The 24,670-nt window shown below is 50.9% G+C and overlaps 7 protein-coding genes across 7 annotated transcripts; 3 read left to right on the top strand and 4 right to left on the bottom strand.

Annotated features, from left to right (window-relative positions):
• Positions 1–6,530: 6,530 nt before the first annotated feature.
• Positions 6,531–8,700, bottom strand: KVR01_000203 (uncharacterized protein; the record flags this gene model as incomplete). The annotated part of the gene is made up of 4 exons (XM_044788741.1): positions 6,531–7,537; positions 7,607–7,998; positions 8,124–8,309; positions 8,480–8,700. The coding sequence occupies 4 exons, from the start codon at positions 8,698–8,700 to the stop codon at positions 6,531–6,533; spliced, it is 1,806 nt and encodes a 601-aa protein (XP_044650152.1).
• Positions 8,701–11,105: 2,405 nt separating this feature from the next.
• On the top strand, positions 11,106–12,679 carry KVR01_000051 (uncharacterized protein; the record flags this gene model as incomplete). The annotated part of the gene is made up of 2 exons (XM_044788651.1): positions 11,106–11,324; positions 11,405–12,679. 2 exons carry the CDS (start codon positions 11,106–11,108, stop codon positions 12,677–12,679), a joined length of 1,494 nt encoding a protein of 497 aa, XP_044650000.1.
• Positions 12,680–12,869: 190 nt separating this feature from the next.
• On the bottom strand, positions 12,870–13,950 carry KVR01_000420 (uncharacterized protein; the record flags this gene model as incomplete). Its single annotated transcript, XM_044793957.1, has 2 exons — positions 12,870–13,587; positions 13,649–13,950. 2 exons carry the CDS (start codon positions 13,948–13,950, stop codon positions 12,870–12,872), a joined length of 1,020 nt encoding a protein of 339 aa, XP_044650369.1.
• A 1,700-nt stretch (positions 13,951–15,650) lies between these two features.
• On the top strand, positions 15,651–16,609 carry KVR01_000398 (uncharacterized protein; the record flags this gene model as incomplete). Its single annotated transcript, XM_044781850.1, has 2 exons — positions 15,651–16,409; positions 16,535–16,609. 2 exons carry the CDS (start codon positions 15,651–15,653, stop codon positions 16,607–16,609), a joined length of 834 nt encoding a protein of 277 aa, XP_044650347.1.
• A 680-nt stretch (positions 16,610–17,289) lies between these two features.
• On the bottom strand, positions 17,290–19,068 carry KVR01_000677 (uncharacterized protein; the record flags this gene model as incomplete). The annotated part of the gene is made up of 2 exons (XM_044793939.1): positions 17,290–18,974; positions 19,029–19,068. 2 exons carry the CDS (start codon positions 19,066–19,068, stop codon positions 17,290–17,292), a joined length of 1,725 nt encoding a protein of 574 aa, XP_044650626.1.
• Positions 19,069–20,569: 1,501 nt separating this feature from the next.
• On the bottom strand, positions 20,570–21,595 carry KVR01_000189 (uncharacterized protein; the record flags this gene model as incomplete). Its single annotated transcript, XM_044793790.1, has 2 exons — positions 20,570–21,473; positions 21,540–21,595. 2 exons carry the CDS (start codon positions 21,593–21,595, stop codon positions 20,570–20,572), a joined length of 960 nt encoding a protein of 319 aa, XP_044650138.1.
• A 1,693-nt stretch (positions 21,596–23,288) lies between these two features.
• Positions 23,289–24,413, top strand: KVR01_000905 (uncharacterized protein; the record flags this gene model as incomplete). The annotated part of the gene is made up of 3 exons (XM_044785935.1): positions 23,289–23,563; positions 23,619–23,682; positions 23,736–24,413. The coding sequence occupies 3 exons, from the start codon at positions 23,289–23,291 to the stop codon at positions 24,411–24,413; spliced, it is 1,017 nt and encodes a 338-aa protein (XP_044650854.1).
• Between the last annotated feature and the right edge of the window lie 257 nt (positions 24,414–24,670).

The following is a 24,670-nucleotide window of genomic DNA, read 5'->3' as shown; positions in this document are numbered from 1 at the left end:
TTGAGTGGCTGACTAAGCAGCGGACCAGTTTGTCCGCCAATTGTCTCCCACAGTGGCAATTCATAGGTATCTAGGACGTGAATCGAAAGTCTAGCCGTTTGTTTCCGGGATTCTGGTTTGACCCATGATTCTCTATATGTTTTTTTTATAATATTCTATCCCATATTCGCTATCGATTATTGGTTCGCTAAGTTTAGTCAGCCGTTGTCGAGAAATTAAAGACAGATATTGATGCCGATGACTGAAAGCATAACCGTGTTGCCTAGAGTCTACCGTGGATCATTATCTTTCTGGTAAATCCTATATGCAATAATGCTGCTACTATGAACCACAGGCACGAAGTGAGTTGAAAAGTACAGTTGATATCCGCGGGGAATGGTACTTAGGTATTCATTCAGTGGCATATAACCATATTTTGCAACATGTATCTTCTATGACCATCGTGGAACCGCACGTGCGTGTCAAAATGTTCTGCGTTGATGCTTGTCTGCGCATAATCCTGCAGCGTTTGCTCTTTTGCTCAATCAACACTCTGCGGTGGCTTATCCTTGATGCTAGTGGCAAATGGTGCTGCGGAAAACTCGACCTGCTCACTTGATATTCTACTGACCACCTCAACTCTGGACTCAAAATATCTGTCATTATTTCAATAATAAGCATAGTATACTTAAATCAAATTCGGATCCTTGAGATCCGCCATATGAATGCGAGGTTCCCCTTCTACATTTCCATCGGATAAATGAATCGCGATCTGTGTCGATCTTTTCTTCATTTTATCACAGGACCCATGCGAGGATGGAAAGACTTCATGTCCTGTTGTCTCTGCTCTTAGAATCCATGCCAAAGGTGATGCTTTCCAAACTGAACTCCCGGCCCCTTGCCTTTTCGTGGACCTGACAACCAGCAACAGGAGCAAAACAGTCAGAACAGTTAGTGCAGCTGGAAACGAGAGCCATGCCCACTCAACCTGGAGGCAGGTTGCATAATGATATACCTTCCCCTGTACGTCCCTTGAAAATTGCAAACTGTCTGGTACCTGCGGGGAACCGCCATGTTTGCGGATGTGAGTTGTGAAGGAATTGGATATATTCCCCACAATGCCCTGGATACGCTCGAAGCTCGTGTGGCCCCAATTGTACATCCCATGCATAATGACCGATCCTTCGAGACCCGTCAATTGAACCACAGCAATGTCTGCCAACTCAGAGCCAGTAGTGCCGGATCCTCTTGCCTCAAGCTTTCCTCCTAGATGCAGTGTTGCGACGTCTATGATTGAGTCCGCTGAAATGAGATATAGACAGCCGCTTTGTAGGAGGGACATAATCTCATCTGGGAGGTGAGTCTCGTCCATGAAATTCAGGTTGAAAGGTATTGAGAGGTTGTAATTATACGGAATCCATCGATTTCCGCTGCCAGGGTGAATCGCAGATGAACACTGAGTGTCGATCAATGAGAGGAACGCGAGCCCTCCGCGAGAGTCGTAGATTGTACCCCAGGTAGCATCGGCGGAGCTCTCGATCAGTTTCTCTTCAAGGATCCCTGCGGAAATGCTGGCACCGTAGATCTGTACACACGGTTTGATAGAACAAACGGCAGCACCATAACCTTGGCAGCGCCATGATGACTCTGACTTCGTCGTGTCACATGTTGAGTTTTCGGGGGTCCAGTCAATGCGTCCGCCGGCCGCAGCAGTGGCTCCAATGAGGAATCCAAAGATGAGGTCGCGTTTGTTGTCGAGATCTCCGATTTCCAATACGCTCATCGCGTTGGCAAGCAAGACCCTTCCAGGTCTTGCTCTTGGCACGGCCCCTCCCGTCGTTGATGGTGACAGTATCGTCATTTTGGTACCCAGTCTCATGTCTTCGTGGGCAGTGAGATTAGAATCGACGGAGAAGTTTGAGTCGGCGGGACAATCCGCCGGGGATGTCGGAGGGCTGCTTGCAAGGGGGCCAGCATCTGCGCAGCTGGCCGTGATGGTTACCTTGGCGGAGGCATCCTGGCAGGACGAGCAAAATCCAATGGTGCCATAAGGAGGGAATGTACAATTGCCCGTGAGGCATTGCCAAGGAGGAATCTGTCCTGGAGAGAAAACGGCATCGTATACGTTGGCCTCGAGGTCTTTCTCTGTCATCTCCAAGTCGCGTCTCCGCGGTGTGGGTGACCCTGTGCGATTGACATATCCGCTATATCCGTATCCGACGAAAAGATTTGCTCGCGGCAAGGATGCAGTCGCGTGGTCTCCGGATACCTCGACACTGCAATTGACAGGTCTTATAAGCTGCTGAACAAATGGGTCGACCGCGATGATAAGGACCATGATGATACACCCAAGTGAAGTGAGCGGCTGCCGGAACTTCTGATACCAAATCAGACTCAGCGCCCCATCTGCACCCCGTGTAGCACTGTCAAAGCAGACCATATCAGAGAGCGGGCGTATATCAGAGAACCATGCCCATTGCAGCTGCCCGATGCATGAGACAAGTACAAAGCCTACACAGGCCTTGAAAATTATAGAGTATACAGCGAGTAACGAGTTAAATGAAATTTTGAAAGGCCATTGTGGTAGTGGCTGATTGCGGGCATTGTAAGGATATAAAGTCGCGAAAGTGATGACCGGTGTGGCCAGAACTAAAAGGCAGGCAGCGAATTCCCATTCCCAGTTGGTCCAAATTCGCGACTTCCGTAACTCGCTGGGCCGGTCAGAGCTTTGAGAGACAGTCGACTGTGTTACATGCTCGCGGGTCAATTGGCTTTCTGATAGACAACTTGAAGGGGTTCGGCGCAAGAAGCTCGATTCTGGGGAAATCGCATCAGAAGATTGGAGGCTTGATGGCATTATGAAGGACAGCGCAAGAGCTTTTATGCTGTTAAAGAGACGAAACTTTCTTTCGACCACGGTTGAATAGAAACTTTGGAAAAGGGAAAAATGGAAGCAAGATCCACTGGTGCCTGAGCGAAAACCCCACTTCCGGCTCGGCGCCGTGTTGGGGGCCTCGTCAGTTTCAGAGGTGTCTGGCATTTTCAGCTCTATGTTGTGTGACGACTGTAACTACTCGAAATAGACCCCAACTCCCCGGCTGGAGGTCCCACTTGTTGGCGCAGGAGGTCATTCCTTCATCGGTTTGGGGGCTGTGTTACTTGAAATCTGCAATCTTCGCTGATCATTCGATGATTCAACCGTGCATCATGCTATTTACTCTGCCTCCCGTATCTGCCAGAATTCACCAGCATAGGACCTACTAGACGTGGCTGCGAGATGTGCAATAAGTATCCAAAACCTGCAAAGCTGACACAAGTTCTGCGATCACGGATGTATATCTCCCGGGCGTACATCACATTACATATATGAGTATCAGAAGCACTTAGGTACACCTGGGCAAGGGTCTAAGTTGTCATTGCTTGCGGGACCTTTGCCCTCTAGATAATGTGGATTGTATTCACTTGCTCCCTCTTAAAGGCCTCTCCAAACATCCAACCCAGAACATAGGTCGAGCATACTGCCATGTATTGAGTACCAAACCAGTCTGCATTTGCTGGATCCAGAGGTCGCAACACCATGGGGGCGGCCACGCCAGCTACGAGTGCGAGCCGGTCTCCGGGTATTACTGAGTCTGTGCCACAGCCGAGATATCCATCAGAGGTGATAAACCATCTCGAATCTCTGTCGCCCAGAATGTCGATTAGTTTTATGAAAAATTCAGCTAGGCTTTCCTCATAGAGCGAGTTCAATACATCCTGTGCAGCATCTAGAGTCATTGTAGGCGGTCGAGACTTTTCACTCTCATCTCCTCCCGTGAATATATCGTAGACTTTCCTAAAGCGCAATAAGTCGTAATCTGTGGCTTTGACGCGACTCTTTCTGCGTATCAAGAAGGTGTAGACAGCCGTAGCAGGATGTTCGGCCTGATCTCGCCACGTGCAACGGCAGTCTCTTCTGTTCACTTCACCGCAACGAGCTGCTTCGCAAGCAGGGCCGCGGCGTATCACTTGGTATCTCATGAAAACGAACTTCCGAAGTGCATCTACCCAACCCGAGAACATCTCGATGGATGCATAAGCAGCATCGTCTTTGCGCAACGAGCGCGAAACCTCAGGTAAAGTCACGTGCTGCAAATTTCCCATGCAGAATGCAACAGCCCCTTTCCAATGTCCCGAGACTAGAATTGCTTTTTGGTCGTTGCTGAAGCTATTGACGGGATGAATCCCCCTTTCTGTAGCCCAGTAGAACTCAGGGATACTAGAAGGGTCAAGATAGTTGAATTGCTTTGCCCTGAGTTTGCTCCAGTCAGGGACCCACGTTGGCGACAATTCTGCCCGTGTACTTGAAGCTTTCTCGTGGTGAACTCTATTGGCGTACATGATTAGGTTGATAGCGGAGGGCCGGAATTTCAACATGTCCAGACAAAGCTCATGAAAAATGCGCCCTTGCGCCTTGGTGTAGTCGAGTGCAGAGAGGTCGACGCCAAAGCCGCGAAGTATGCCATACAATGCATAAGACATATCCTTTGGCTCTTTCGCTTTCCGATAGCTGAGGTTCTCAATGACTGACGACATAAGTTGATCCTTGACGTGCTTTTCAGCTTCCCTGATGTCCAGATCCCGACTGTACCCTTCCGGGTTGTACGAGACAAGCTGCAGTGCAAGAAGCACACCGGGTGAGCCGAACAGGCAAGCAGTAACCACTGCGAATACTTTTGGAATACTTGAAAGCCCGGTATCCCCAATCTTGGTAGGATTGAAACCCACAACTGCAATGATAATGCAGCATACGAGTAAGTAAACGGCTATGTGTGTCGAAAACAGCCCAAGTTGTCGTAAGTGACGGTGCCACATATCGATGTAGGGCCGTTGGTCCAAAAGGATAGACCGATGATCAGGGACCCTGTCGACGTGCATCCAGAGGAAGAATAGTCGCTTCAGAGCAATGAAGCCACGTGGGACCCTGAACTCGCCCTCCCAAAAGTCCTCTTGGCACCCTATCGTTTGTCCTGAGGACTTTTCGTACAGAAGAATATCTTCCTTGTGGATGCGGTCGATGCTGTCCGAGTAGCCCACGCGGTTGTTCAGGAGGAAGTCTAAACACCGAAACCCCCTCACAAAAACGGTCCAATCCAACGTTGTCGGCCCACACAGCATGACCGGGTTGGTTGCGAGCACAAGCTCTTGAAACGTCCAGATTCTTGAAAACCAGGCTACGCTGAGAAGCTCTTCTAACTCGGCAAGCGGGTATGAAAGACGTAATGCGCTCAACTTCCACGCGTTGCGCATCAGCTTGATGGTCACGAGAGGCGGCAATACCTTGCATAAGAACTTCAGTCGCTGATAAGCACCACCAGTAGCGCTCTGGTCCAGAGGAAGATACATGAAAAGTTGCCGCGAATCGAAGATATTCCAGGGCTCGTCTCATGCCTGGTGTCTCGTGGCCGAGCCAAATGTAAACCTTATCGGCTCCCGAGTACACATCGCCCATGAGCGAGACTTGGTGATGTCGTTCGTCTTGGGAAGTCTGGTCGATACAGATTGAGTCCACCCATATCGTGGTGTTCCCATTCAAGCTTCGAATCTGCCTCAATGCATCCTCACAGTTCCTAGTAATGGGTAGATGACCCCACCCCAGGTTGATATTTGCCTCCTCCGTCGGCTCTGCATTACCCCAAACGTACGAGAGGGCCGTATAGTGAGGAGGGTTCTCCTTGTCCAGAGATGCGCACCGGAATGTACCCACGAGCGGGTCGTCGTGGTGTTGTGATGCCTGCAAGTCAAGAAGGCGTATCTCTGGCGATATCGTAGATATTGGGAATGTGCATGAGAGATATGAGCCCAGAGTGAGCTTCGGCGTTGGCAAAGAGAATGATGGACTGGCTCCTCCCGAAGTCGAAGTTGGTGGCGCGGCGTTGATGGTGACAACGTAGTCGTCATCCGCCATGCCTTTTGTGCATTCGGTCATGGTCAAGAAATAAGCGCGGCTGGGGACCTTGGGACGGACAGTCTCACGATACAATAGTATCTGAATACTGTGATCTTCTTCTCAGTGACCCTTCCAGATTCTTTCGTAGGAAAAGTTTAACGCCTCAGTAAGTGATCTGAGAGCCGCCACTGGCAGTTATTTATAAGTGACTTCGTTCTTGTTCCGCATACATCCCGAAAAGGTGCGAGGTGCCTTCACGCCATCATAAAAAAGCTGAAAGACATTTATTTATAAACCTTCCAGTTATCTGCAGTAACCACATATTGCTGTTGCAACGCTAAATTGCTATCAAAGGGGAATCGATGCAGCCTGTGTTTGTCGCCCTGAGACGGCACGCCTGTGATACCATAACCAGGTTTGATAAGGCTGCGCGTGTGAATAAAAGAAGATGAGTGGTCAGAAGCGAGTTACATTCTGTTCTGCCTTGGCACAAAATTCCTGTTTATAGAGGCGCAGTCCAATTTGTCTCGAACCGCCTTCTCTTTTGGTGCACATCACGTCGTGGTGGGAGGGGGCCAAAGAAGAAATTAGATCGACCGTATGCAGCAGAGCCAAAGACCAATCAAGTGGTGTAAGCGCCCCCAACACGGCACAACCTCCCGTTCTGCGTCGGCAGCTCTTCGTACCCCTCCGGCTTCCTGACCTCCCACTCGTCCCAGCCCGGACTCACCGCCGCCAAGAACAAGCTCCACGGATCCCTTGACTTCTTGATGGCCCCCAACCTATCGTACTTGTCCCCATAAAACGCCTGCTGCCAGTCAGGCTCTCCAGCATCGGCCTCGTTGATATAGCTGCCGGCCCCGGGCGACACATCAATGAAACCCTGGAAGTACCGCCGGAAGCGCGCATGATTCGCCACCATGCTCTCGAGCGGCGGCGTCGTCGACTCCGGGCCCTCCCACCCTTCACCATGCATTACCGTCCTTCGGAACGCCGGGTTGACGCCACTGTCGCTTCCGGGCCACCCAGCGCGCTCGCTCGTCGGCGCGTAGTTGATGCCGTGGAAGACGTAGCCACCCTCCTCGACGTAGGTCTGGATGACCTCGGTGGTCCTGTTCAGAAGCGCCGGGTCCACGAGGTTCTCCCGCGGGAACAGCCGTGTGGCCATGCGTTGCTGCTCGACAGGTCCGCCCGGCGGGGAGGTAGGGGGAGGGGGAGGTGTCGTGCCGTTGGGCCTGGGACCCCCGGACACCGACACGACCGGCGTGTTGAGATTGACGCCTACGGCCCGCAGGTCGGCGACTAATGCGTTCACGCGCGCCGTTGCGTCCGCAGAGCTCATGGCTGGGTAGCTGATGCTGGTTGTAAAGGTGAGGTTCCGGGGTACGTCGACGGTGGCGGCGGTGCCATTGAAGACCGGGGCGGGCCGGATGAAGTTGTATCCCTGGCCGCCGTCGTCCACCATGGCCGGGACAAATGCGAAGTAGGTGCGGATGCCACGCCAGAATGCGGCCGCGGAGGTTGCGGGGAGGCCGCTGCGCGGTGTTGTAGCGAAGGAGATGCTTGCGGATGCAATGCGGATCGGGGAATACACTTTGATGATGGCCGAGGTGACGACGCCATATGTGCCTTTGAGGTTTTTTGTCAGCAAGTACCTTCTCACCAGAGATATTCTGAACATAATCTGGGGTGTCATACCCGCGCCACCCCCTCGCATAGCGTAGAACAGATCAGTATTCTGGTCCGGATCCGCCGTCAGGAACCGGCCGTCGGCCGTGACGACCTGGATGGAGAGCACCTGGTCTGCGGCGAGCCCCAAGTACGACGTGTAGCTAGAGTGGCCGCCGGATGCGATGAAGGCCCCCAGAGCGCCGACTGTCGGGCAGCCTGGTGCGACCATGGAAATTCCGTATTGCGATTGATACGTCGTCAAGTCGAATCCCTGCAAGCCAGCACTCATCCTAGCGGCTTTGCCGGTGTAGGGCCCGATTGTGAAGCTCGGGATGAAGGAGAACTCTTTGAGGGCGTGGGTCCAGATGGAGAGGGCGCCGCCGCCCGTAGAGCGGCCAAGAAAGTCGTGGCCTGTGTTTCTAAATCAGTGTCAGTCCGACCTTATTTGTCTGTCTATCTGAGTAGTATGATTTGTCCATATTGTAACAAGTTGGCGAGTACTCGACATTTCTTAGAGCTGTCATCATGTTGAAAGTTCACTTACTTAATCACGAGACGTATGTTCGCATTGCGGGCGAAATTTATGGCCAGCTGAATGTGCCTCACCGTTGTTGCTTTGACAACGTAGGTCGGGAATCCGTCTAGTGTGCATGTGTCGTTAGGGTTGAAGGTTGGCGGACAGGTGTTGCCTTCGACCCATTGAGGGCCGATCGACACGGGATCGTCCATGCTGAATGCTTGTCAGTTTCTTGTAAGTTGGACATTCTTTCTGATTCCTCTCACTGGATGCGGGAGTCGGTCCATTGCTGTTGGATTCTAGCACAGCTCAGTGAATCATATTGCGGTCCGGCATAGCATGGTGCAGGAATCGGAGTTGGCCTTATCAGAGCACCTTCTAACGTTGTGTTGAAATCCTGCCATTGTAACTCCGAAGGCCAGCCTGAGTCTCCTGGGTAGATCTTGCATTCTGAGTCTGGGAGTTCCGGATTGAGGATGTTGCCAAAGGCGATGCTGGGGCTGTCAAGGACGTCATCGTCCGTCAATTGAATGGCTTCAAATGGGAAGTTGTATGAGACAGCAAGGGAGGCAAAGGCACTGAACAGCAATATGGATTGCGCCATTGTGATAATACTGATGGTTACAAGTTTTTACAATTTGGAAAGATCAAGCACAGCTGCTCGAATCTATCTTGAGTTTCCAAATATGCTGAACCCCATCACATATATACTTCACTGACACAATGGCGGGCTATAGGCCGACCAAGATTTGTATACATTTCAAATCGCAACGCGTAGAGTATAATGCCGAAAATACCACATCGTTCTTTTCTCCTGATCAGACTTATCATAAAAGCCGATGCACCACGATATTTACATCGGCGTACTATTGAATGCGAAAAGTCATGCGCCAGCTCTCCTCGAGGCTCAGCCAGTCCCTGTCCATATGCCAAGACCAAAGCTTTCAATATTTAGATGAAAAGAGTCATGATACTGCAGTGTAACGGGGTCTACAAATGAAGAAACTGGTTCGCTTCGACGAAGTCTGGCTTTTCGTTGCATTTAGCCGTGGAGAATCGGTGTCGGGGTTGCTTTATCATGCCTTTCCCCATGCAACGTGATTCTGAAATCCTGCGACCCAAACCAGGTAACATCGCACCCTGCTGTACCACCACGAGTTGTTGCAACCGGCTAGTGATGCCCTATTTGAAAGCAATTTATAATGATTAGAAAGGGTCCGTACCCGCAGAGTCGTGTATATTCAAAGACTAATCGACGGTAGACAGCGGTTACACACATCTGCTGAAGCAGTGTTGGAAGCTGATGTCTGCTGCCTGTCTCATTGCTGTTGGATCAGCCCTATTGATGTACAGGTCAAAAGTCACCTTATATCGTACCGGGGCTTCTGGGCACCCTATAATAGTTGCGCAGGTACTCAATAGTTGCGTTGTTTTTAAGCCTTATTTAGTGCGTAATGGTTGTATAGTGTATAATGGTTATTTAATTTAAGGTATAGAGGTTATATAATGAAATTTTAATAGATATAGTAGTATAAGTTTATTTAAGAATTATAAAGAGGTAAGTATAAAGAGGTAAGTATAAAGAGGTAAGTATGAAGAAGTAAGTAAGAAGAGGTAAGTAGATGCTATTAGGACTAGATGCTATTAGGATTAGATAGTAGATTAGATAGTAGTTAGGGAGAGGTTAAAATAGCCTTAAAAGTAAATTCCTTTTTAATTAAACTTTATATTAAAGTAAATAAATTACTTTATTAAAATATTATATAACTTTTATACTTAAAATAGCTTATTTATTATATAGACCTTTAATTATTATGTAGGATATAACTATTGTATAGGTATGTAATAGTTATAGGGTGCCTATGAGTCCTATTATGGTACTTTGGCTTAATGGGGGCCTCTCGACTTGGGATGTACACGATATTTGAATCGCTGCATTACATCCGCCAACCAACATACGGCTTGGGATTTAACGCGGGGCCTTAAGCGTTTACCACTGTATGAAGGCGCTACATACATTTTATTTGTATGGGGATTAAAAGCGAAACAACTCCACATTGCTACATCGAGGTGATTCGGCACTTACCACAATCTCTCAGTATCATGGAGTGTGAGTATACGGGAAAAGCAGAAATCAAATAGACTTTATAAACCTTCATATACGCTTTAGCCAGCATCAGCATCCTGTGAGAGCTCTGATACTTACACCTTAAGGGGTACAAGATCACCCCATCAGCGGCGATTATGCACAGAGTCTTTAAAAAACCGTAATTTATGCCAGAAGAGATTGGTAAAGGGCAGCATTGGCTAAACATATCGCTCACAACCTGTTGAAAAGGAACACAAATAGTTTCGTTACCTGTGAGCGAATGTGGCAAATTCTCCGCCAGTATCCATACCTTCCAATGTTTCTAACGGACAATGGAAAGCTATGCGGTGTTTCCTTAAAGGAGCTACGGTGATAAGGTATTTTCCTCCGCCACGGATAACTCGGTTATACGCCATATACCAGCTGACGATCAACCACCGACACTACGGCGCTCGGATTTCCGAGCGCCGCTCGCCGCTCTCATACTGTCAGCGCCAGTCTATATTATTCACAACTTGCGTTGTCAATCGTGTCGATAGGTGTGAATAACAACAAAATCATTCTTGAACTGCGTGCGAATATCTTGTCTCATATATCATCTACGTCTTCGATATCACGGACCTTTTGGTGGAGCTGGCGCGTGGTGACCAGAAGACTTCAGCCTTAGACTCGCCCATTTCCCCAAGAGTCGCCGAGCAAGCTCTTTCCTTTAATATTTTGACCCCATATCTAGGTATCAGAGACCTTCTTGTTCCACAGCCTGCTTCGTTTCATCCGCATATCGCCTCCTGGCAACACCCTTATCGTAGAGAAACTTTAGATACATATCTACTATTGGAATGAGCACAGCCATGCAGACCAACGCCAAACATCTTCCTCACCAAACCCAAAATGATAGGGAGACACCAAGAGCAGAGATAATGGGGAGCAGCGATCTTGAACAAAACAGAGGCCTGTACAACGAGACTAGCGAAGCCGACAAAGATCAGGGAGGAGATGTTTCTAATGATTCGAATGCATTCCTCGTCACTTTCAGCCCAGATGATATCCAAGATCCGCTCAACTGGTCGATGAAGCGGAAATGGAGTATCACAGCGGCTATTTCTGGCACGGGCTTCCTCCGCATCATGGTCTCGACGGTATGAGTACAGTCCACGTATCAAAGGCGTGGCCACAGCTTGGACATGTCGAATGCTTTGCTGACATAGTCGTCGCGCAGATGATGGCTCCTGCGATCGACACAATAGCGGAGGAGCTGAACATGTCAACCACAGAATCGACTATGGCATTGTCAGTGTACCTGCTCGCCACCGCGTTCGGCCCCATGGTCATCGGCCCTCTCTCCGAGGTTTACGGCCGGAGCTCCATCTTCCACTTCACAAACATCTGGTTCCTGGTCTGGAACCTCATCTGCGGCTTCGCCAACTCAAAGGGCCTCCTGATCGCCGCTCGCCTGCTTGCTGGCTTCGGCGCCAGCGCCGTGTACAGCATGGCATATGGCGTTCTTGGCGACGTGTGGTCGGCCAGGCAGAGAGGGAGGTCCCTGAGCCTCTACCTGCTCGTCCCGCTCACCGGCGCCGCCATCGGCCCCATTATCGGCGGCTTTATTGTGCGATATTCTACCTGGAGGTGGATGTTTTGGGCCACCACCATCCTGCAGGGCCTTTTGGAGCTATCCTCGCTGTGGCTGTTCCGCGAGAGCTACGCACCTGTGCTCCTCCGCCGGCGGGCTCAGGAGCTGCGCGCTGAGACAGGCGACTCCCGCTTCCACGCCGAGATCGAGATGCGCGAGTCCGGGCGCTCAGCCGCGTGCATAATCAGCCACAGTCTGTCGCGACCGATCCGCCTCCTCGCGTTTCACCCCATCATCCAGATCCAAGCCATACTCGAGGGCCTCAACTACGGCCTGCTGTACTTTGCACTGGCCAGTTTCTCCTCTCTGTACGTGTCGGCGTACGGCGAGTCAGCCGACATGTCGGGCCTGCACTACATCGCCATCTGCGCCGGCGAGATCTTGGGGTCGCAGCTGTGCGGGCCGCTGATGGATCTGGCCTACAGAAGGCTAACCTCGCGTACCGGAGAGGCATACGTGCCTGAGCTGCGCGTCCCGTTGATGATTCCGGGGGCCCTCTTCACGCCAGTTGGCTTCTTGGTCTATGGCTGGGCCGCGCAGCATCACCTTTTCTGGCTCGTCGTCGACGTCGGTGTCGCCCTGCTATCCCTCGGGATGCAAGTCTTCGACACCCCGCTCCATGCCTATGTCATGGACGCTTACCCGGAACACATCAGCTCGGCATCGGCTGCTACCCAGCTGCTGAGAAGCTTGTTGGCCTTTGCCTTTCCGCTCTTTTCACATAGTATGTACAAGGCAATGGGCTACGGGTGGGGCAATACCCTGTTGGCTTTCCTTTCTGTCGGTATCACGTTCCCGGCTATTGGCATTCTCTGGCGCTTCGGTGCCAAGTTGAGGGGCAAGCAGCAGGCAAGCTATTAGGTGGTCATATATAATTGGCCCAAATAGTATGTTACTGTGTTAAAGTCAAGGTGGTGTGAAGTTCCTGCTCGGTGTGAACCTCACTACGTACACTGGTACATGCCCCAAGGTGCGCAGTAATGCATTTCGCTCAAACTGAATCGGACGTCAAACTTTTTGCTTCGTGATATTTGCTTTCTCATGTTGAAACTTAGATGACCTTCTCACTGCTGTCCTTATATGCCCCTAGTTTGAACAGCCGCTTCGCATTTTCCCTGCCAATCTTAGCCTTGTCCGGAATGCTCATCTCTGCGTTATCAAACCAGGTGCAAGCCGGCTCGAACTTCTCGAAAGGATAGTCCACCGAGAACAGTATCCTGTCCGACCCGACCTCATTCATACAGAAGTTGAGCGTGGTGGAAGAAAAGTGGCCGCTCGTTGTGATCCAGATGTTGTCATTGAAGTACTCCCGGATGGTCTTCTTGCAGTCCAGGCCCAGCGGCTTCTTGACATCCTCGAACCAGTGGTTGATTCTCCACATGTCGAAGGGGATGTGCTCTCCCAGGTGGCCCAGGATGACTTGGAGTTTTGGGTGGCGGTCGAAAACTCCGTTAGTCACCATGCCCAGGACATGTAATGACACTCCCTGTGCAAACGAGAGTGGTGGACCGACAAGCCATTGGCGGTCTTTCCACAGCTTCTCAAAAACGCTTCCTGTGGGGTTGCGAGGATGGAGGTAGAATGGGACATCGAGCTCGGTGACAGTTTGCCAGAAGACGTCCCACTCGGGCTTATCGTAAAAGATCATGTCGTCCCCATCCTTGCCCGCTCTTTGGGTGTCATTCACCAGCGCGCCCTTGAAACCGTATTGGGTGACACAGCGGCGAAGCTCGGCAGCTGCCTCCTTGGGGTCATGCATTGATAGTGTCCTTTACGATCGATTATTAGTGAAACAATGTTACAGATACTATGTCGATGATGTGCACTTACGTGAATGCGCCCAAACGGTCCTCGTGGCCCTTAATCTGGCCCGCGACGTAGTCATTGATCTCGGTGGCCAAAGCCTGGGCCTCCTTAGGGTCGCTGACGTCTTGAACACCGGGAGCAGTGTACGAAAGTATCGTGTACCCAACTCCGTGCTTGTCAGCCTGCTTCAGGCGGATATCTGTGAGATCCATAATTTCTGAGAGGTGGCGATCTGGCTCTGGGCTGAAGAGACCAGCCCACCAACGGGCCTTCTCAGAGAAGCGTGGGAGGTCGAAGGCCTCTTCAAGAATGACTTTTCCGCGCATGGTCGCTCAATGAGGTAAGGCGTGCTTGGATGTGATTTGGGTGTATAATGTTTTTGAGATCGTGTTGACATCGAGCACTTGAGGAAATTGTATTGCACACAGCACTTGACTTTTAAATATTCAATGTGTCTGAACGGTCATCTCTGAGTCGCGAAGGCCCAAATGTCCCCGATTTCTGACACGGTCTCAACCAAAACTATGGTCCATATGCCATCGCTTGGCTATGAGATGGTCCCGTGATAACATTGGTGCATAATCCCCTATCCGCCCGGTGTGGGCGGCAGCCGTCCGCCGTCGCGGTTCCCACATCCGCCGGCCAAAACCTGCAGCTCCTCGTATCCGGCCCCTACCTTACCCCCAGCCTATGATCTGCACATTGCTCTGCGGGGATGTGGAGTAGATAGAGCGGGAGCCACTGTGATAAAATCCGGGGAAATGGCGGGGCCGTCATCCCTCATCCGCCGCGTTGCTCCCCGAGGGTCGCCTCGAAGCGGCACATTTCCTGCGACGGTGGGGACGTAACCGACTTCAGGGCCCCCCCCCCCAAAAATATGTGAGACTCAAAACAGCAGCCGTCGCATGGCGCTGATTTATAAAGGGTGTTAATTTGTGTGAGTAATTTATGCGCAAAACCTAGACATCCCTCTTGGTAAGCCGGCAGTCACAATTTGTTCATTCTTTATTAATCCACAAACATATATACGATTATAGGGTTTAGTCACCTAATAACGACATACTAACTATATACTATACTAGGAAAATAGAGGCTTTAGTAATAGTTTCTTATTAAAATTAATAATTATATTTATAATAATAATTCCTTTTTTAATAATAAATAATCTTTAATTTTTAATTAATTAATTAAATAAATTACTTTTTATTTTAAAATTAAGATTATTTAAAAAAGAATTACTTTATAAGTTTTTTTTATATATAAATAAACTTAATATAAAAAGAAAATTAATTTTAAATCTATCCCTTTATATTCTTTTTAATTCTCTAATTTTTCTTCTTTTTTATAGATAATAATTTAAAGATCCTATAGTATACCTTTCTTAACCTTAACCTCCTTTTACCTATAGGTATACTATAGAGGGCCGGCTAATTAGAAGTTAGGGATTATTTGTTATTAAAGGAGGAATTATTATTAGGAGAATAACTATTAATTCTAAAGGGTATGTTAGTACCTTATAGTAGCTATTGTTAGTACTTATAGACTAACGGTACGGTACTTAGCTCTTATGTATGGAGGTTAGAAACGAGGCTATATACTTGGGCCTAGTATGCCGTGTCTTATGTTTACCTGTGGTGACTGGTATTGGGTGGGGGCTGAGTGAACGGTTACCTGCCTGCGGGAAAAAAGGTCGTGACTTGTCAGGAAGATGACCCTCGCCTATCTAGGTCATCAATCCGGGCCGCCGCAACCGAGGCTGAAAAAAGACAAATCACAAAATGTGCCCTTTGACACGCCGCACTTGGTTGCGTACTCTAACCGCATCCGATTACTCATGTGGACAAAGAATGGCTTGCAACATAACCCGCGCGACACATCAGTGATATTCATGTAGAGCCCCAACACCCGTGACACAAAGCGACCCGACCCAACCCAAGGCTACCACAACAATACAGTAGAAGCCCGACTCGGGGCCTACTCTTAGGCTCGAGTAGACCGCGACGGAGCAAAATCACATCTGGCCAATATGGCGCAACAAGCCCCGAGACGAAGTCTTCAGGGATTACAGCACCGATACCAGTCTCACTTTGGTCAAGTCACCGCCGGGAATAACCTAAGCAACGCGGCCTTGAACGCGTTATTGGCTAGACTCCAGTGGCAATACTGCGTGCTTGAGGAAGAGTTGGAAGGAGCACCATGCGTCTGTGCTGAGAGGCCCGAGACCCCAGAGGTCCCAGATGTTCGAATTGCCCCGGATCTTATCACTCTTCCGGAGGAGCTTCGAGACATGATCTGGTGGCAAGCACTGGCACCCAGCAACGGGATTGTGCGCATCGTACCCTATAACATAACAGACCCCCAAGACGGGCGAGACAGGCGTATAGGTGGCCCAAATTACCACCCTCTGCGCTTCGAGGTGCCTGGGGCAGCTAGAGAGCGGTACAACCGTGAGCGTATGACTTGGATGCGTGAGGGGGAGGGGTTCAGCGAAAGGCATAACCAGTTCAATCTTCTTCGCGTGAACCCCCAGATTTACCGCGAAGCCGATAGCGAGTTCTGGAGAATGGCCGCGTTACGGGGACTGATGTTTTCTTTCGGCCCTGAATTTGTGGAGGTACGCGATCCGGGGCCCACCGGCTCGTCGGAATATGACGGCATACTTTCTGCGTGGACCTTTTTCAATACTCTTCTCAGAGACGATCCGGCAGTTGATCCAAACTTGCCAGAACGCCGTCGGTACTTGCAGTACATGCCCGGAGTCGACTACTTACCACTCATTCGAAATGTACACCTCGACCTGTCTGATACCCCGTTGGGGGCAAACAGACAAGCCCTACGTACTGTTATGCGATACAATGCAGTAAATGCCATTCAGTATCTGGACAATCTACTTGACCTCATGAATCAGAGGCTCACGGGATTGGAACACCTGTCGCTAGGCTTCTGCGGCTGGCCGCCCGATACGACTCAGACACCGGTGAGTGACCCATCTGACTTTTTCTTTCTACTGATGTTAACATTCATGCTCAGTGGCTCGAGGGCGCTCCCTTTATTCTGGGTTTGAGAATACCACCAGTGCTTTTAGAAAGTTCAAGTTCTGCGCACTGGGTCAACCGATTGTTGAACTTCAGACGGGTGACCCGGCTGAGGTTGCGAGTGGTGTTTTTTACGCGCCGCGCCGACAGCTGGAATGCTCCGGAGGCGCTTCTACCACTGAGACAGGACGTATTACGCGTAGCTCGTTTCATTACCGAGCTTCGGTCACGTATGTTAGTCAATGGAGCCGCACTTGGTCGTGATTTCTGGAATGTTGAGCGTGTTTATGATGGGAACAATCAATATATGCAACCCAGAATGATAGTCCAATGCGACGACAGTTGGGACGCGGAAACGGGAGAACACGCACATCACACAGGAGATTTTGAATATGATCCTCCTTAAATCGAGCAGGGAAGAGCTGTGGTTGAGAATCGGTCGATACGTCTTCTGAAGGCACTGTTGCAGAACTTGCGTGCCCAGGTGATTAAGGGGATGCGTCGATCTCAGGCAAGATCAAACCAGTTTTATTATCCTCTTCGTTAAAGGCTACAAAACACGTTCGCTGGGAACCTTAAAACCATGATAAAAAGGTAGAATAATGACAAATGACATGATAGAACCTACTTTCAAGCCTTCACCGGGTGGTTTTCCACCCACTCATCCAAAATGCCAGCAAAATCAGGAGGCGTGTACGGCTCAAGCAATTCCTTCACCCATGAAGGTTTCCGATGCGTCTCAAGCCCCATGTCTCTCATCAGCATATTTGCATAAGGCAGTCCTTCGAACACGAAGTCTGGCAGACTTGCCCCGTATCCACAGGGGTATCGCCACTTCCCCCACTGAGTGTGCAGCATGATTTCCTGCGTGACCTCCTCTGGCGTCGTTGCGATCCTGTCCAGCTTGCCGTCAAGGAATGCCGTGATCCAGGCCGCCTGGGCCGTCGCGGTGACAGCCGTGCTGACGCTCGAGACCATACCGGCGAAGGCGAGGTTCCTCGACTCCAGCATCGATGAAGGTACAATGAAGCGGTAATATCGCAAAGGATCAGCCTCCTTAGGCTGGAAGCGCAGCTGGGGCTGGTCTTTGAGGCGTGGGAACGCTGTCAAAACATCGCTGTCGGCCTTAGCATTTAGCTTGAGCCTGTCTGCCTCCACAAGGGCCTGTGAGAGACCAAGGGCAACTTGGTCGAGGCCGGTGAATTTGATGGACGATTCCTTCTTCCACCCTGTGGAGCAGACCATACCGTCTGTTTCCAGAATGTCTCCCGAGGAAAGCACCACCTTGCCCGGCTCAAGATGATCGATGTTATCGATGTGGACCCGGATCTTGCCTTGCTTGACCAGGTCGAAGAACGGAGTATCGTAGTTCAGGATGCTCAGCCCGCTTCCGATCCAGAAGGCCGAGTTCCACGGCTTCAGCTTGGCCAACTCGGGATGCGAATCATAGCGGATGGCACCCAACACATCTCCCTGCAGGACCTTCCAGAACGAGTCCACCAAGAATCTGCCAAATGTCGTCCCGTGCAGGAATTTTGTGACCCCGGCCCCACCGCCCTCTGCACCCCATGGGCACGGGCTGAACCACGTCAGACATCGCGTGCTTAGCAGGGTGTCCAGCCTGCGCTTCAACGGCGTGACGAGCCGAGGTGCAATCCAAACCGGCCCGTGCCCGTTGGACCGGATCACTAGGTCCACGGTTGCACCGCCCTGCACGAGCGCGTAGGCGACGTCGTACGCAGACTTCGCCCCGCCGACGACCACGGCCTTCTCGGCGGTCTTGAACTCTGAAGCACGGCGGCAAAAGTCCTTGGCATGGAACAAGGGTCTTTCAAAATTTTCCGCGCCGGCGTACTGTGGGAAATTGGGCGTGGAGGTGAGGCCGGTAGCGAGGATGAGCTTGTTGGTGGTGATTTGGCGCTGGGTGCTGGCGGCGTCACTGGTCTTGGTTACTGTGAGTCTCCAGCCGGTGATGTCGCCGGATCCGGACTCGGGGGAACGTAGCGCCTCGACGTTATCGACCTTGGTGTGGAATTGCATGCGCGCCAGGACACCGTACTTCCTCGCGAAGTCCGTCAGGTACCGGTGAAGCACGGCGCCGGGTATGTGGCTGCCCTCCTTGAGGCCGTAGACGTCTTCGGACATGGGGAAATCAGGATACTCGTACGATCCCACCATGTTGTTGGACTTGAGTCCCGGGTACAGGCGGGCTTCTGACCATGTGCCTCCACAGCTCTCGGCCGACTCCAGCACGGCGATACGCTCGTGCGGATGGGTTTCTATATACGCCCTGGCAGCTGCCAAGCCGAACCAGCCTGAGAGGTTCTGTTAGGATCTAAGCGAGCAGTATCGAGGAAGAAGCGACATACCGGCTCCGACTACCACCATATCATAGTTTGACTCTGCCATGCTGAGACTTGCAGGTGATAAGACTCAACTCGATCTGTCTTTGAGGATGGAGAAGGCTGACAGTAACTCTACTTGGAGAATGGCAAGCGCAGAGGTGGTATCCAAAAAGAATCCACTGGGTCTCTTTTAGTCCCCCTCTGTCGCCTTTATGGTTTAGGGGATCACACTCTCCCTAATCCAGCTGGCGGCTGCTCGGCCGCCCATCACTATCAGGTCCATAACCGACGTGGCTGTCCGGCGCCGTGGGATCAAGATACTGATCATTACCGGCGATGAGCCTTGACGTGGCCTCTAGTGCGCCCCTAAATTAGAGTTTGGCTTATCTTTCGGGCATTGCTGTGTGGTCTCGTGTCTTGACTGGTGGCTTGGTCTCAGGGGAGACTCCCCATCCTGGCTAAATGCGGGGTGCATGGATCGTCTAGATACCGGAAGTCGGTCCCTGGCGGATGTCTCTGGCTTGTCGGCTGTTGCACCTGACGATAGCATGCATACCCCTGGACCACTAGTCTACCGCCAGGCTGAGGGCAGTCCTATCTCGTGAACGGACCGCCACGATGTCAGCACGTGCTGAGCGGGCCAAGGCTGACGGATATAGTGATGTGGAAGGTCACGGCTTCATCCTGTGCAGCCTGCGCCACTGTCATGAGGCTTGGTGAGTCTATATGATGTTCCAAAAAGGTTGTGGCTCAATTTGAGGTGTAATAATCGGTACTCAATGTTCCAACTAATATCTGAGTCTGGCTTTGGAATTATTTCTATTTGGTCACTGGCTGGCGGGATACGGGCAAAGACTTCTACCGACTGGTACTATAATTCGCGAACCAGGTCGACATTTATCGCCCTATTAAACTTAGAATGGAGAGAAATTGCCCGTCATGGGATAGATACTGGGTGCCCACTGCGGCGGGAATGTCGGGTAAGAGGGGTTGATGTGGATTTCATTGAGCTGGCCCGTCTACCAAGGTATCTGAGTAAGGAAAGACGGAGTTCTCCTTGTCTCAGGAGCTTTCATTCAGCTGTCTTAAAATCTGGCCATGATTTCAACCAGGTGGATACTCAGCTCATTCTTCAATTTCATAGTGACTTATAACGACGTGTTCGAATAGAAATAACCACGGCTTTTCAAGTACGTCCTAACTTTGAAACTCTTAGACAAGGAATATATGCTTTTTGGGGGCGCTATCAATTCAATGTAATCATCATAATACAGTCCTCTGCGTCTTCTGAAATTAGCCCCCCCCCCCCCCCAAAAAAAAAAAAAAAACTTCACCGCAACTAGCAGTAGTGGAAGTCATTGCCTCCCGGAGAATAATGAAACCAAAGCGAGAATCCAACGTGACCGAACTTATTTTTCAATCCATCTCCCGTATTTATCTGTTGATTGCGTACTTCCTGAGTCCTTTCTGTGACGATGTACCAACTGGTTCGCCCGTGTCCCAATCACACCATAGGCTTTATAAAGTCCAGCAGATCGGCACCACAGCTTCAATGACGCCATATATCATCCCCTTTTTGAATCGACTACGATTTCGATGACAGGGACCGACACAGTGACTGCTTCGCCTCCCTGGTCCGAGTCCTCCGCGTTTTTAGAGCCCTCTGCCCCCAACTTGCGTTTCCTGATGAACCCCAAAGCACCCATGCTAGCCCCAAACATGAGCACTCCCTCGTAAATGATAAGAGTCTGCCATTTGCCGGCTCCGTAACCGGGAAGTATACCAAGGTGTTCTGAGGCTCCCACTACTGCGGCACCGGTGTATCCTGACGCAATACAAGCAATCCCGCGGGTCGCCAGGAGAGCACCGGACACGACCAGCTCCTCGTTCGGGTGAAGTTTGTCTCCGACAACCGCCGCCGCCATGTGGCTCCGGAATACCACAAAGCTAAAAGAGAAGGCACCGAAGAGGATTGAGAGAATGACAAGCATCCAGTATGATCGGCCCAGCCCCCAAAGGACAAGAACGGCAAAGGCGCTCACGAGGGTGCTGAGTAGGAGTGGCACCAGAGCACCGATCTTATCAGTAAGTAGGCCGAGGAGGAACTGGCCAATCATCCCCGAAAGGCTAAGTACGGTGATGAGGAGGGCGCCTTGGGCTGTAGGGAGTCCTAGGTCTGTGCAATAACTCGGCAGGTAATCTGCAGGGAGCATGTTAGCCAAGCCCTGGACCAGCATAGAAAGCGCGAAAAGCCAAAAGAGCGGTTTTGCAAAGGGCTTCCAAGAGAAATTCTGCTTCGACATGGCCGTACGGGTGGTGTTTCTTGATCGGACGAAGAAGATGCTGAGGGAGATACCCGCACCCGCGATGACGGCCCAGGCAATCAACAGCGCGCGGGGTCCAAACTTCCGCAGCACGATGGCGAATATGGGGGAGCAAGCCGCGGCAGCGAAGTTATTGGAGCCGAAACTAGGTAACAGTCATCTCGTTAGCATGAAATCAAGAGTGGCAGGGATCGTCAGGAGGTCATCATACAAGATGCCGTTCGCAAGTCCCCGTCGCTCCACAAACCATTCGTCAATATATGCCATAGATGGGGCCACCAACAGGCCACTCCCAACGCCGTATAAAGCTCCCTGTGTAATAATGACTTGATAGGGCTTCGTAACTGCTTGTCAGTCTATTTTCAAATACATGATAGCTGATCAGCTTACTTTGGTCGAGAATGCAGCGCCGAGTGAAGCCGCAACTATAACCACCATGCCTACCCACATCATAGGCTTTTGATGTTGAGGCTGACATGTGAGGTATCGAAGCAGAAAAGTTGGCAATATGTGCAGCACACCCTAATCTCCATATCAGCTAGGCGTAATAAGCAGGTGAGAGGCTTCACCCACGATTTGGATTACTCCAGAAGAAACCACAAGCTGATTGCCGGCCAGTGGTCCGTTGTGGAAATAATATTCCCGGAAGACACCGAAACAACTTCCAAAGCCTATGCACAACTATGGTTAGCAAGGTTTCAGAACGGAGCTCATTGCTGGTACACACCCCAAGTGAGGGTCATCGACAAAGACACGGCAACGAGGACTGTCCAAGCGGCACGGCCTCGATCCCTGGGCGGGAGATTCTGATCCTCGTGTGCAAGCATTGCTAACTGAATGGCTTCTCCGCTATCATCAAAAAGATTCTTGTTCGATCAGGACACACGGCGTGATCAGCTCCGACAAAGTCCTGGTTATAAACCTGCGAACCAACCGCCCACCCGGCTTCGGCCTTGGAACGCATAATACTTTTTATGTGTACAGAAAACATGGGCTCTGGCTAGAACGTGGCCCAGCCGATCCCCACAAATCCCATTATGGTAGGTGAGAGTTGTGAATACGGCTTTCGGGTAAGCTTCCACTGTCCTGTCTCTTGGCCTTGGCAGGTTCGGGTGTCAGCGGGCTATGTATCAAGTGATCTAGACTCGCTTAAACGCTTCATGTCGCCACCCCCAAGACGGAATACGGCAGAAAGCCATATGTGGCCGCGCCTACAAACGCACCCCTGGCCGACCAAAATGTTCCGGTCGCTAATTTTCAGCATGTCAAATTTTCAGCATGTCAGCCCTTGGCTATGCGTCTACAGTCGCAAAGAGGCTACACAGCCTAGACTTTCTCAACATTTTAGACCCATATTTACCTGAATCCTCCTTCTCCACTTCGCAGCATGTCTGCTCTTACTTGCATTCTGCAGACATTCCCATGTAAATGACGGCCTAGACTTCGCCAATCCTCTTATACATATCTCGCACTGAATTGACACCCGCTTCATGACTTCCGAGGTCGGAAGATCCCAGCGTATGCCTGCATTTCTGTACCTAGTTATTGTCGCACAGAAGACAACCCAGACCCTTCCATTTCTCATGGGTCCCATAAACCATAAGTCCCTCTTCTCTTTTGGTCAGAATGTTGTGTCTTGGCTACATAGCCAAGTGAAACAGATTCAACTGCTTCGACGAACTCTTCAAAGACAGAAGAGGCAGGCGAGCAAAATAGAGTCAGGCCGGTGGCAAAATAGATACAAGCGGGCGAGTGAAGCTGCCTCGGTGAGAACAGTTGTTGAATTCTTTTTTGAATTATATAATATGAGCAGCAAATCACACGTACAATATTATAAAAGACCTGCCCGCCGCCATGAAGCCCAATGTTCATCTTGTTCAACTCGCCAGCATCGACTAACACCCATCAACGCATAGTCATTCGCCTTTCTCTGTCAATTTCCACTTAACTCACCGTCTCAATGCCTGCCCTATCTTTTGACGTGAGCCCCCAAGGGGAGCCTCTGGCCACTTTGAGGACCATAACATTTGCCAACCTTCTGGACCGCGATCCCATTGAGATGACGAAGCTGATACGAGCATGCGAGGAAGTCGGCTTCTTTTACTTGAAGCTTACTTGCCCTGGCTCACAGAATATTCTTCAAAATCTGGAAGAACTTTCTTCGACTATGCGCGAGTGGTTTTCTCAGGATGAGGACACAAAGCTGAAGACGGCAACCATCAGTAATTCTCATGGGTAAGACGGTCTTATCAACCATTGATTTGGCTTCTTGACGCTAAAGTCTGAATAGATACAAGCCACTTGGCCAGCACGCGGGAATAGGCGCAACACGAGACGGCTGGGAAGCTTTAAAAGTAAGATAGCCTTCCATGGCACCGCGAAATGGCACTAACTCGTGATGATGCAGATTGGGAGCTCCGAGCTTTCTGGCCGATGGGCCTTGCCGTCCGTGGTCAGGGACAGAGCCGAGAAATTCTCTGAGTTCCACAGCGAATGCCACTATGTCACCAAGATTCTTCTGGACTGCATTTCATCGAAGCTAGGGCTCTTGGGCCAGGAGAGCCTCCAGCAATACCACCGCAACGACGCACCGTCGAAGAGCTCCCTCTTCTTCATCCACTACCCAGCCATGGACCTCTCGCAGGGGTCGCTCGGGCAGAACCAGCATACCGACATCGGGTCGCTGACGCTGCTATTCGCGCAGCAGTGGGGCCTACAGGTCCTCTGCCCCGTCAACTTCGTCTGCCCTGAGACAGGCGAGCGGCTCCAGTGGCGCAGTGTTGAGCCCCGGCCCGGCCACGCCATCGTGAACGTCGGCGACACGCTGCGCTTCCTCTCGGGGCAGAAGCTGAGGTCGGCTCTCCACCGTGCCATGCCGCTCGACGGTGTGGGTAGGTACAGCGTGGCCTATTTCCTGCGGCCCAGCGACGACAGCGAGTTCCGCGACAGCCGCGGCCAGGCGACCACGGCCGTCGGCTGGTATCTCAAGAAGAACGAGACCTATGAGTCGCACGCGGCACAGGACGAGGCTATTCTCACCGGTGGTATTAAGAAAATTTACAGTCTCGATACTGGACGGGTGTAAGCTGGAATGCATCGTTCTTATTCCATTAAGCCCCGACATGGGCATAAAACTTGGTGGTCTTCTAGCTGGTTTTGACATGACATAGATGCGACTTATTTTTTATCTCATGGGCGATTCATCCATTTGCTGACACCTGTCTTTCGAAATCTTTAAGGGCCGTCTCTATATTATATTCCAGTGTCTCTCTGTTGTCACGATAGATAGGAATAGTTTACAATGAGTGTGAAATGTGCGGAGATAATGCTCTGTAATCCTAT

This window comes from Diaporthe batatas, assembly GCF_019321695.1.
Source record: "Diaporthe batatas strain CRI 302-4 chromosome Unknown Contig00001, whole genome shotgun sequence".
Lineage (NCBI taxonomy): Eukaryota > Fungi > Ascomycota > Sordariomycetes > Diaporthales > Diaporthaceae > Diaporthe > Diaporthe batatas.
Note: the sequence above shows the minus strand (reverse complement) of the source record. Positions and strands in the feature narration are given on the sequence as shown.